Source organism: Oncorhynchus keta, chromosome 11, assembly GCF_023373465.1.
Source record: "Oncorhynchus keta strain PuntledgeMale-10-30-2019 chromosome 11, Oket_V2, whole genome shotgun sequence".
Classification (NCBI taxonomy): domain Eukaryota; kingdom Metazoa; phylum Chordata; class Actinopteri; order Salmoniformes; family Salmonidae; genus Oncorhynchus; species Oncorhynchus keta.
The window spans coordinates 11237090-11249212 of record NC_068431.1 but is presented as its reverse complement, the minus strand read 5'-3'; the positions used below and the strand labels follow the sequence as shown (position 1 = coordinate 11249212).

The 12123-nt window shown below is 49.9% G+C and overlaps 1 protein-coding gene across 12 annotated transcripts in view; it reads right to left on the bottom strand.

Annotated features, from left to right (window-relative positions):
* Window positions 1-12123, bottom strand: part of LOC118390676 (transcription factor COE1-A-like) — a 362338-nt gene that overhangs the window by 4267 nt on the left and 345948 nt on the right. For 5 of the 12 annotated variants that reach the window (XM_052529445.1, XM_052529446.1, XM_052529438.1 and 2 more), the window contains 4 exons: window positions 10814-11039; window positions 10259-10438; window positions 7309-7497; window positions 6660-6728 (listed from right to left, as the gene is read on the bottom strand). In XM_052529445.1, the coding sequence (XP_052385405.1) occupies window positions 6661-6728; window positions 7309-7497; window positions 10259-10438; window positions 10814-11039 (663 nt within the window). In that variant the 3' untranslated portion in view covers window position 6660. The remainder of the gene's footprint in view (window positions 1-6659; window positions 6729-7308; window positions 7498-10258; window positions 10439-10813; window positions 11040-12123) is intronic. The other 7 variants (XM_052529447.1, XM_052529448.1, XM_052529443.1 and 4 more) reach the window with 3 other exon arrangements.

Genomic DNA, 12123 nt, shown 5'->3' with positions numbered 1-12123 from the left:
CACACACACACACACACACACACACACACACACACACACACACACACACACACACACACACACACACACACACACACACACACACACACACACACACACACACACACACACACACACACACACACACACACACACACACACACACACACACACTGTCCATTAATCACGGTACTCCATTCTGCTTGTTTGTTTTATCTGTCGGCCCCGTTGCCTAGTCAATGCCATTTTACCTGCTGTTGTTATGCTAGCTGATTAGCTGTTGTCTCACCCACTGTTTTAGCTAGCTTTCCCAATTCAACACCTGTGATTACTGTATGCCTCGCTGTATGTCTCTCTCAAATGTCAATATGCCTTGTATACTGTTGCTCAGGTTAGTTATCATTGTTTTAGTTCACAATGGAGCCCCTAGTCCCACTCCTCATACCCCTGATACCTCCTTTGTCCCACCTCCCACATATGCGGTGACCTCACCCATTACAACCAGCATGTCCAGAGATAAAACCTCTCTCATCATCACCCAGTGCCTGGGCTTACCTCCGCCATACCCGCACCCCACCATACCCCTGTCTGCGCATTATGCCCTGAATATATTCTACCATGCCCAGAAACCTGCTCCTCTTATTCTCTGTCCTCAACGCTCTAGGCGACCAGTTTTGATAGCCTTTAGCCGCACCCTCATACTACTCCTTCTCTGTTCAGCGGGTGATGTGGAGGTAACCCCAGGCCCTGCATGTCCCCAGGCACCCTCATTTGTTGACTTCTGTGATCGAAAAAGCCTTGGTTTCATGCATGTCAACATCAGAAGCCTCCTCCCTAAGTTTGTTTTACTCACTGCTTTAGCACACTCTGCTAACCCTGATGTCCTTGCCGTGTCTGAATCCTGGCTCAGGAAGGCCACCAAAAATTCAGAGATTTCCATACCCAACTATAACATCTTCCGTCAAGATAGAACTGCCAAAGGGGGAGGAGTTGCAGTCTACTGCAGAGATAGCCTGCAAAGTAATGTCATACTTTCCAGGTCCATACCAAAACAGTTCGAACTACTAATTCTGAAAATTACTCTCTCCAGAAATAAGTCTCTCACTGTTGCCGCCTGCTACCGACCCCCCTCAGCTCCCAGCTGTGCCCTGGACACCATTTGTGAATTGATTGCCCCCCATCTAGCTTCAGAGTTTGTTCTGTTAGGTGACCTAAACTGGGATATGCTTAACACCCCGGCAGTCCTACAATCTAAGCTAGATGCCCTCAATATCACACAAATCATCAAGGAACCCACCAGGTACAACCCTAACTCTGTAAGCAAGGGCACCCTCATAGATGTCATCCTGACCAACTGGCCCTCCAAATACACCTCCGCTGTCTTCAACCAGGATCTCAGCGACCACTGCCTCATTGCCTGTATCCGCTATGGTGCCGCAGTCAAACGACCACCCCTCATCACTGTCAAACGCTCCCTAAAACACTTCTGTGAGCAGGCCTTTCTAATCGACCTGGCCCGGGTATCCTGGAAGGACAATGACCTCATCCCGTCAGTTGAGGATGCCTGGTCATTCTTTAAGAGTAACTTCCTCACCATTTTAGATAAACATGCTCCGTTCAAAAAATGCAGAACTAAGAACAGATACAGCCCTTGGTTCACTCCAGACCTGACTGCCCTCGACCAGCACAAAAACATCCTGTGGCGGACTGCTATAGCATCGAACAGTCCCCGCGATATGCAACTGTTCAGGGAAGTCAGGAACCAATACACGCAGTCAGTCAGGAAAGCTAAGGCCAGCTTCTTCAGGCAGAAGTTTGCATCCTGTAGCTCCAACTCCAAAAAGTTCTGGGACACTGTGAAGTCCATGGAGAACAAGAGCACCTCCTCCCAGCTTCCCACTGCACTGAGGCTAGGGAACACGGTCACCACCGACAAATCCATGATTATCGAAAACTTCAACAAGCATTTCTCAACGGCTGTCCATGCCTTCCGCCTGGCTACTTCTACCTCGGCCAACAGCTCCGGCCCCCCCGCAGCTCCTCGCCCAAGCCTCTCCAGGTTCTCCTTTACCCAAATCCAGATAACAGATGTTCTGAAAGAGCTGCAAAACCTGGACCCGTATAAATCAGCTGGGCTTGACAATCTGGACCCTCTATTTGTGAAACTATCCGCCGCCATTGTCGCAACCCCTATTACCAGCCTGTTCAACCTCTCTTTCATATCGTCTGAGATCCCCAAGGATTGGAAAGCTGCCGCAGTCATCCCCCTCTTCAAAGGGGGAGACACCATGGACCCAAACTGTTACAGACCTATATCCATTCTGTCCTGCCTATCTAAGGTCTTCGAAAGCCAAGTCAACAAACAGGTCACTGACCATCTCGAATCCCACCGTACCTTCTCCGCTATGCAATCTGGTTTCCGAGCCGGTCACGGGTGCACCTCAGCCACACTCAAGGTACTAAACAACATCATAACCGCCATCGATAAAAGACAGTACTGTGCAGCCGTCTTCATCGACCTTGCCAAGGCTTTCGACTTTGTCAATCACCAGATTCTTATCGGCAGACTCAGTAGCCTTGGTTTTTCGGATGACTGCCTTGCCTGGTTCACCAATTACTTTGCAGACAGAGTTCAGTGTGTCAAATCGGAGGGCATGCTGTCCGGTCCTCTGGCAGTCTCTATGGGGGTGCCACAGGGTTCAATTCTCGGGCCGACTCTTTTCTCTGTATATATCAATGATGTTGGTCTTGCTGCGGGCGATTCCCTGATCCACCTCTACGCAGACGATACCATTCTATATACTTTCGGCCCGTCATTGGACACTGTGCTATCTAACCTCCAAACGAGCTTTAATGCCATACAACACTCCTTCCGTGGCCTCCAACGGCTCTTAAACGCTAGTAAAACCAAATGCATGCTTTTCAACCGATCGCTGCCTGCACCCGCATGCCCGACTAGCATCACCACACTGGATGGTTCCGACCTTGAATATGTGGACACCTATAAGTACCTAGGTGTCTGGCTAGACTGCAAACTCTCCTTCCAGACCCATATCAAACATCTCCAATCGAAAATCAAATCAAGAGTCGGCTTTCTATTCCACAACAAAGCCTCCTTCACTCACGCTGCCAAGCTTACCATAGTAAAACTGACTATCCTACCGATCCTCGACTTCGGCGATGTCATCTACAAAATCGCTTCCAACACTCTACTCAGCAAACTGGATGCAGTTTATCACAGTGCCATCCGTTTTGTCACTAAAGCACCTTATACTACCCACCACTGCGACTTGTATGCTCTAGTCGGCTGGCCCTCGCTACATATTCGTCGCCAGACCCACTGGCTCCAGGTCATCTACAAGGCCATGCTAGGTAAAGCTCCGCCTTATCTCAGTTCACTGGTCACGATGGCAACACCCATCCGTAGCACGCGCTCCAGCAGGTGTATCTCACTGATCATCCCTAAAGCCAACACCTCATTCGGCCGCCTTTCGTTCCAGTACTCTGCTGCCTGTGACTGGAACGAATTGCAAAAATCGCTGAAGTTGGAGACTTTTATCTCCCTCACCAACTTCAAACATCAGCTATCTGAGCAGCTAACCGATCGCTGCAGCTGTACATAATCTATTGGTAAATAGCCCACCCATTTTCACCTACCTCATCCCCACAGTTTTTATTTATTTACTTTTCTGCTCTTTTGCACACCAATATCTCTACCTGTACATGACCATCTGATCATGTATCACTCCAGTGTTAATCTGCAAAATTGTAATTATTCCCCTACCTCCTCATGCCTTTTGCACACATTGTATATAGACTCCTCTTTTTTTCTACTGTGTTATTGACTTGTTAATTGTTTACTCCATGTGTAACTCTGTGTTGTCTGTTCACACTGCTATGCTTTATCTTGGCCAGGTCGCAGTTGCAAATGAGAACTTGTTCTCAACTAACCTACCTGGTTAAATTAAGGTGAAAAAAAAAACACACACACACACAATGTGTTAGCTCATCGATAAAATAACGCAATATGTCATAAACCAAAATCACAAGTGTAACGTACAAAAAGAAAGCATTTCAAATGTTTATGTGAGGATATCAAAATGATCTTTGAATAAACCCAGATTTGGTTTACTAATCTCAGAACAATCTGATTTACATGGAAAGCACAAATGCTTCTCAACTATTCCAGCTGATAATATGCCCGACTGCACAGGAACTATTGCTGTATGTGGTATCTTCTGGGAGTTCTATGTCAGTTCTGTCATATTGTGAGACACACGGGACTGGGAGAGAAGGAGCTTGGGGCAGTTCTATGTCAGTTCTGTCATATTGTGAGACACACGGGACTGGGAGAGAAGGAGCTTGGGGCAGTTCTATGTCAGTTCTGTCATATTGTGAGACACACGGGACTGGGAGAGAAGGAGCTTGGGGCAGTTCTATGTCAGTTCTGTCATATTGTGAGACACACGGGACTGGGAGAGAAGGAGCTTGGGGCAGTTCTATGTCAGTTCTGTCATATTGTGAGACACACGGGACTGGGAGAGAAGGAGCTTGGGTTTAGACACGACGCCTCGCTGACAATGTAAATAGTGACAGGATCGATTGTCAACAAAGCCCAACAGCTGTCTTTGTTGATAATTTCCCAGCCTATAGTGGAGTGGAGGGGGGGGGGGGTGATCAGAAAGAAGAGCCTTTCTGACAAGACAAACAAAGACCTTATGTAAATTGTGAGATTTCTCTTCTGATTGTGTTTCAGTAATGTACAGTCGTGGCCAAAAGTTTTGAGAATGACACAAATATTACTTTCCACAAAGTTTGCTGCTTCAGTGTCTTTAGATATTTTTTGTCAGATGTTACTATGGAATATTGAAGTATAATTACAAGCATTTCATAAGTGTCGAAGGCTTTTACTGACAATTACATGAAGTTGATGCAAAGACTCAATATTTGCAGTGTTGACCCTTCTTTTTCAAGACCTCTGGCATGCTGTCAATTAACTTCTGGGTCACTGATGGCAGCCCATTCTTGCATAATCAATGCTTGGAGTTTGTCAGAATTTGTGGGGTTTTGTTTGTCCACCCGCCTCTTGAGGATTGACCACAAGTTTTCAATGGGATTAAGGTCTGGGGAGTTTCCTGGCCATGGACCCAAAATATCTATGTTTCGTTCCCCGAGCCACTTAGTTATCACTTTTGCCTTATGGCAAGGTGCTCCATCATGCTGGAAAAGGCATTGTTCGTCACCAAACTGTTCCTGGATGGTTGGAAGAAGTTGCTCTCGGAGGATGTGTTGATGCCATTCTTTATTCATGGCTGTGTTCTTAGGCAAAATTGTGAGTGAGCCCACTCCCTTGGCTGAGAAGCAACCTCACACATGAATGATCTCAGTATGCTTTACTGTTGGCATGACACAGGACTGATGGTAGCGCTCACCTTGTCTTCTCCAGACAAGCTTTTTTCCGGATGCCCCAAACAATCGGAAAGGGGATTCATCAGAGAAAATGACTTTACCCCAGTCCTCAGCAGTCCAATCCCTGTACCTTTTGCAGAATATCATTCTGTCCATGATGTTTTTCCTGGAGAGAAGTGGCTTCTTTGCTGCCCTTCTTGACACCAGGCCATCCTCCAAAAGTCTTTGCCTCACTGTGCGTGCAGATGCACTCACACCTGCCTGCTGCCATTCCTGAGAAAGTTCTGTACTGATGGTGCCCCGATCCCACAGCTGAATCATTTTTAGACGGTCCTGGCTCTTTCTGGACTTTCTTGGGCGCCCTGAAGCCTTCTTCACAACAATTGAACCGCTCTGCTTGAAGTTCTTGATGATCCGATAAATGGTTGATTTAGGTGCAATTTTACTGGCAGCTGTATCCTTGCCTGTGAAGCCCATTTTGTGCAACGCAATGGTGACGGCACATGTTTCCTTGCAGGTAACCATGGATGACAGAGGAAGAACAATGACTCCAAGCACCACCCTCCTTTTGAAGCTTCCAGTCAGTTATTCAAACTCAATCAGCATGACAGAGTGATCTCCAGCCTTGTCCTCGTCAACACTCACACATGATGTTAATTGCAATTCATCTGATCACTCTTCATAACATTCTGGAGTATATGCAAATTGCCATCATACAAACTGAGGCAGCAGACTTTGTGAAAATTAATATTTGTGTCATTCTCAAAACTTTTGGCCACGACTGTATGTATTGGGTCTGTTGAGGACAGCAGTGTGTCCTGTCCTGTCCGGTCCTGGGAGAAAGCTCTGTGTTCCCACACCCACACAGCTACAGCCTGCCCTGCCCTCTAGCCCCTACGCATTCATGCCCTTTCTCCTCATTCACACACATGAAGATAGGCACGACCACTAAAGCATTAATGCCAAATAAAGCGACAAACTTCTGAGTAATATGACTACTGTGCCAAATGCCCTTTTAGCTGAATAAACAAAAGCACAGACCAGAATTAGAGATATCCTCTCATCTCTCATCCTCTCTTTTGTCTCCATATACAACTGCAAAATGAGGATGGTTGATGTTAATGTTATGGGTAAGGTGATGGGTAGATGGGTGGAACGATGGATGGATGGATGGATGAATGGATGGATGGAGGAGTGGATGGAGAGATGGATGGTTAGAGGGACGGAGGAAGAGAAGGGAGGATGGGTGCATGCCAGAAAGAGTAACGTACTTCAGGAAAAGGCCAGGCCCTGCAGCGAGCTGGCTGTGGAGTACTTGCTAGAGTCCACAAAAGACTGATCTGAGGGAGGGAGTGCAAAGAGAGGAGGGGAGAAGGGGAGGAGGGGAGAAGGGGAGGAGAGAAAGAAAAAAACACAACGAGTCATTTCAAGGCCGGAGAAGGGGAGGAGGGGAGGAGGGGAGGAGGGGAGAAGGGGAGGAGGGGAGAAGGGGAGGGGAGGGAGGAGGGGAGAAGGGGAGGAGGGGAGAAGGGGAGGAGGGGAGAAGGGGAGAAGGGGAGAAGGGGAGGAGGGGAGAAGGGGAGGAGGGGAGAAGGGGAGGAGGGGAGAAGGGGAGAAGGGGAGGAGGGGAGAAGGGGAGAAGGGGAGGAGGGGAGAAGGGGAGGAGGGGAGAAGGGGAGGAGGGGAGGAGGGGAGAAGGGGAGGAGTGGAGGAGGGGAGGAGGGGAGAAGGGGAGGAGGGGAGGAGGGGAGAAGGGGAGGAGGGGAGAAGGGGAGGAGGGGAGGAGGGGATGAGGGGAGGAGGGGAGAAGGGGAGGAGGGGAGAAGGGGAGAGGGGGAGGAGGAATGGCAGTGGATATTGGGGACGTAGAGGTTGGTTAGAGAGAGACATAATAGTGTCTCGATTGGCTAAGGGGCTCACCTTGGAGACCGTTGCCGTTGGTGCAGGTGGGTGGGGGTGAGGTCTGAGGTCGCACCACAGGGGCGAAGGCGCTCTTCTGCTTGACGGCCGACACCATGTTGGCAGGGGAGAAGGAGAAGATCCCAGAGGAACTGCTACAGTTAGAGGGCAGGCTGGTGGAGGACGCCATGGTGGGACTGGAGGGAACGACTGGAGGGATGGAGAGAGGGAGAGATGGGGGAGGAGGTAGGGAGGGAGGGAGGGAGAGAGGGAGAGATGGGGAGGGAGGGAGGGAGGGAGGGAGGGAGGGAGGGAGGGGGAGGGAGGGAGGGAGGGAGGGAGGGAGGGAGGGAGGGAGGGAGGGAGGGAGGGAGGGAGGGAAGAGAGAATTAGGGAGGGAGAGAGAGAGAGGGCAAGAAAGAGAGCGAGAGCGAGAGCGAGAGAGAGAGAGAGGGAGGGAGGGAGGGAGGGAGGGAGGGAGGGAGGGAGGGAGGGAGGGAGGGAGGGAGGGAGGGAGGGAGGGAGGGAGGGAGGGAGGGAAGAGAGAATTAGGGAGGGAGAGAGAGCGAGAGCGAGAGCGAGAGCGAGAGCGAGAGAGAGAGAGAGAGTGAGAAAGAGAGAGGGAGGGAGGGAGGGAGGGAGGGAGGGAGGGAGGGAGGGAGGGAGGGAGGGAGGGAGGGAGGGAAGGAGAGAGGGGGAGGGAGAGGGAGGGTGGGAGGGAGGGAGGGATGGGGAGGGAGAGGGAGGGTGAGAGGTAGGGAGGGAGAGGGAGATGGGAAGAGAGAAGGAGGGAGGGAGGGAGAGATGGGGAGGGAGAGGGATGGAGAGAGGGAGAGATGGGGGGGGAGGGAGGGAGGGAGGGAGGGAGGGAGGGAGGGGGAGGGAGGGAGGGAGGGAGGGAGGGAGGGAGGGAAGAGAGAATTAGGGAGGGAGAGAGAGAGAGGGCAAGAAAGAGAGCGAGAGCGAGAGAGAGAGAGAGAGGGAGGGAGGGAGGGAGGGAGGGAGGGAGGGAGGGAGGGAGGGAGGGAGGGAGGGAGGGAGGGAGGGAGGGAGGGAAGAGAGAATTAGGGAGGGAGAGAGAGAGAGGGCAAGAGAGCGAGAGCGAGAGCGAGAGCGAGAGTGAGAGAAGAGGGAGGGAGGGAGGGAGGGAGGGAGGGAGGGAGGGAGGGAGGGAGGGAGGGAGGGAGGGAGGGAGGGAGGGGGGAGGCATAGCAAGAGGTTAATTTCACCATGTAGGATTAATAATTTATCGGAGAACACAAGAAAAAAACAACTCCTTAAGTATTCAAGGGGGAAAAGTATCAAAAGAGAGGAAATTAAATTCAAGTTCATTCTTACAAATTAATGCTTGTTGGTCAACTATTCAACCCAATCCACCTAGCAGTGGTCTCTTAGGTAGTTAACAATGCAATGCTAGCACACTTAGACAACCATTTGAATTCAACATTCACTGCTCTTTAATGTTTTTCTTACTGGTTACACTTCATTAGAAGTGATTCTTGTTATTTCACCATTGAAATAGATGTATATCTCCATGAACCATGAAACAATGGCACAATCCATTTATCAAATCCTAAATAATCAATTCATGAAAATTGGAAGCACAGAGCCCAGGCTTGTGGATTGATTGGAAGTGTCTAATAGAGTCAGCCAGCCTTTTAAAATACGTGTTAACATCGTGGGGAGCAAAGTGATGAAATTGAATTGTTACCCCTCCAATTAGTTTATTGATTTAATTAGCAGTCTTTAATTCCGTGGCCAGGCTAGAAAGGATCCGTGATACGGCCAGTCAGGCATTGCAAACAGGCAATACACCAGTGACTCTCAATCCAATTTCAGGGCAATCCGATGAAAGGACACACAATGTTAAGGAGAGAGGCCGCCAGTCCTCCACAAGTCCAGAGCATTCCAGCGTGGTTTCTCTTCCTAACCAGAGTGGTCTCATATAGGGGAGTCAATTCAGAATTTGCAGGAGAACAACAACATAGTGGATGTATGGATGTCAGATGAAAGGCGATTAGAGGAGAGGACTGGTTTTTAAGAGTTGTTCAGGCTCCAGTACTGGGAGACTGCCAGGCAGACAGCCAATAGAGGAATAGCTCTAGATCTGAAGGCCTCCCTGTCACCGCCAGAGCCCCCTGTCACCACCAGACCTCCCTGTCACCACCAGGCCTCCCTGTCACCACCAGGCCTCCGTGTCACCACCAGGCCTCCGTGTCACCACCAGGCCTCCCTGTCACCACCAGGCCTCCGTGTCACCACCAGGCCTCCGTGTCACCACCAGGCCTCCCTGTCACCACCAGGCCTCCCTGTCACCACCAGGCCTCCCTGTCCTCCCTGTCACCACCAGACCTCCCTGTCACTACCAGACCTCCCTGTCACCACCAGGCCTCCCTGTCCTCCCTGTCACCGCCAGAGCCCCCTGTCACCACCAGACCTCCCTGTCACCACCAGGCCTCCCTGTCACCACCAGGCCTCCGTGTCACCACCAGGCCTCCGTGTCACCACCAGGCCTCCCTGTCACCACCAGGCCTCCGTGTCACCACCAGGCCTCCCTGTCACCACCAGGCCTCCGTGTCACCACCAGACCTCCCTGTCACCACCAGGCCTCCCTGTCACCACCAGGCCTCCCTGTCACCACCAGGCCTCCGTGTCACCACCAGGCCTCCCTGTCACCACCAGGCCTCCCTGTCCTCCCTGTCACCACCAGACCTCCCTGTCACTACCAGACCTCCCTGTCACCACCAGGCCTCCCTGTCCTCCCTGTCACCACCAGACCTCCCTGTCACCACCAGACCTCCCTGTCACCACCAGGCCTCCCTGTCACCACCAGGCCTCCCTGTCACCACCAGTGTCACCACCAGGCCTCCCTGTCCTCCCTGTCACCACCAGACCTCCCTGTCACCACCAGACCTCCCTGTCACCACCAGGCCTCCCTGTCACCACCACCAAGAGCTGGAGTTGGACTCACTGGCATAGGGCGAGTTGGCAGCGCTGCCGTTGAGGAAGCTGGGGGATCCTCCCAGGTTGGACATGCCAGTGTTGCCGTAGCCGTTCATGCTGGTGGTCACAGAGCTGTAGTTACTCTGCTGGGGGGTGGAGCTGGGCACATAGCCATGTGGAGACACGCTGCTCGTGTTCCGACTGAAACCTACACACACACACACACACACACAGAGAGAGAGAACAAAGATATCAGTCACCTTTCTGTAGTGACCTAATCATAGAACCACGTAAAAGTGTAACGTCACAGACAATGTCACAGTGTAACGTTATACAGACAACATCACAGACAATGTCACAGTGTAACGTCACAGTGTAAGGTCACAGACAATGTCACTGTGTAACGTCACAGACAACGTCACAGTGTAACGCCACAGACAACGTCCCAGTGTAACATCACAGACAAGGTCACAGTGCAACGTCACAGACAACATCACAGACAACGTCAAAGATAACGTCACAGACAACTTCGCAGACAACTTCACATTCACAAAACACAGCAGCTACATTTCTATTCAGTTACCGGTTTCTATGACGATAGCACCACACCCGTATCGACCCGCCCCCTCACCCTGATTGGCTCCCTGGGAGGACTCGGACACGTTGACGGCCAGCTGGCCAGGGAAGGAGTTGACCCCCATCATGCCTGCGTGGACGGAGCTGTTGCCCAGGCCGCTCAACTGGTTGTGGTTTCTGGGAACATTGTAAAGAGCCTCCGCTATATCCGCCGTACGCTTCAGAATCATCTCCTGCCAGGAGAACACAGTTAGACGAGCTTTCATATAAACACTGGTACCAGATAAAGTAGCTTTCATATAAACAACACTGGTACCAGATAAAGTAGCTTTTATATAAACAACACTGGTACCAGATAAAGTAGCTTTTATATAAACAACACTGGTAACAGCTAAAGTAGCTTTTATATTAACAACACTGGTACCAGATAAAGTAGCTTTTATATAAACAACACTGGTACCAGATAAAGTAGCTTTTATATAAACAACACTGGTACCAGATACAGTAGCTTTTATATAAACAACACTGGTACCAGATACAGTAGCTTTTATATAAACAACACTGGTACCAGATAAAGTAGCTTTTATATTAACAACACTGGTACCAGATAAAGTAGCTTTCATATTAACAACACTGGTAACAGTAACAAGTAGCTTTTATATTAACAACATTGGTACCAGATAAAGTAGCTTTCATATTAACAACACTGGTACCAGATACAGTAGCTTTTATATAAACAACACTGGTACCAGATAAAGTAGCTTTTATATTAACAACACTGGTACCAGATAAAGTAGCTTTTATATTAACAACACTGGTACCAGATAAAGTAGCTTTCATATTAACAACACTGGTACCAGATAAAGTAGCTTTCATATTAACAACACTGGTACCAGATAAAGTAGCTTTTATATTAACAACACTGGTACCAGATAAAGTAGCGCTCACAGAGCAACACTGATGACAGTTTAAATGGCCAATCAGCAGTTGACACCGTCTCCCGACCTCTGTCTGGGTAAACAGCTGAGGAATGGACCTGGAACCATATTCAAATTCTTGGACAGAGCTATGGATGCAATGACTGACCATCCATGACATCAGCATGACAGTTTTAACCATGTTATGAGGCTATATAGAACCAGCCTATATGTTGTGTTCTGGTGGGGTACAACAGTAGAACCAGCCTATATGTTGTGTTCTGGTGGGGTACGACAGTAGAACCAGCCTATATGTTGTGTTCTGGTGGGGTATAACAGGGGAACCAGCCTATATGTTGTGTTCTGGTGGGGTACGACAGTAGAACCAGCCTATATGTTG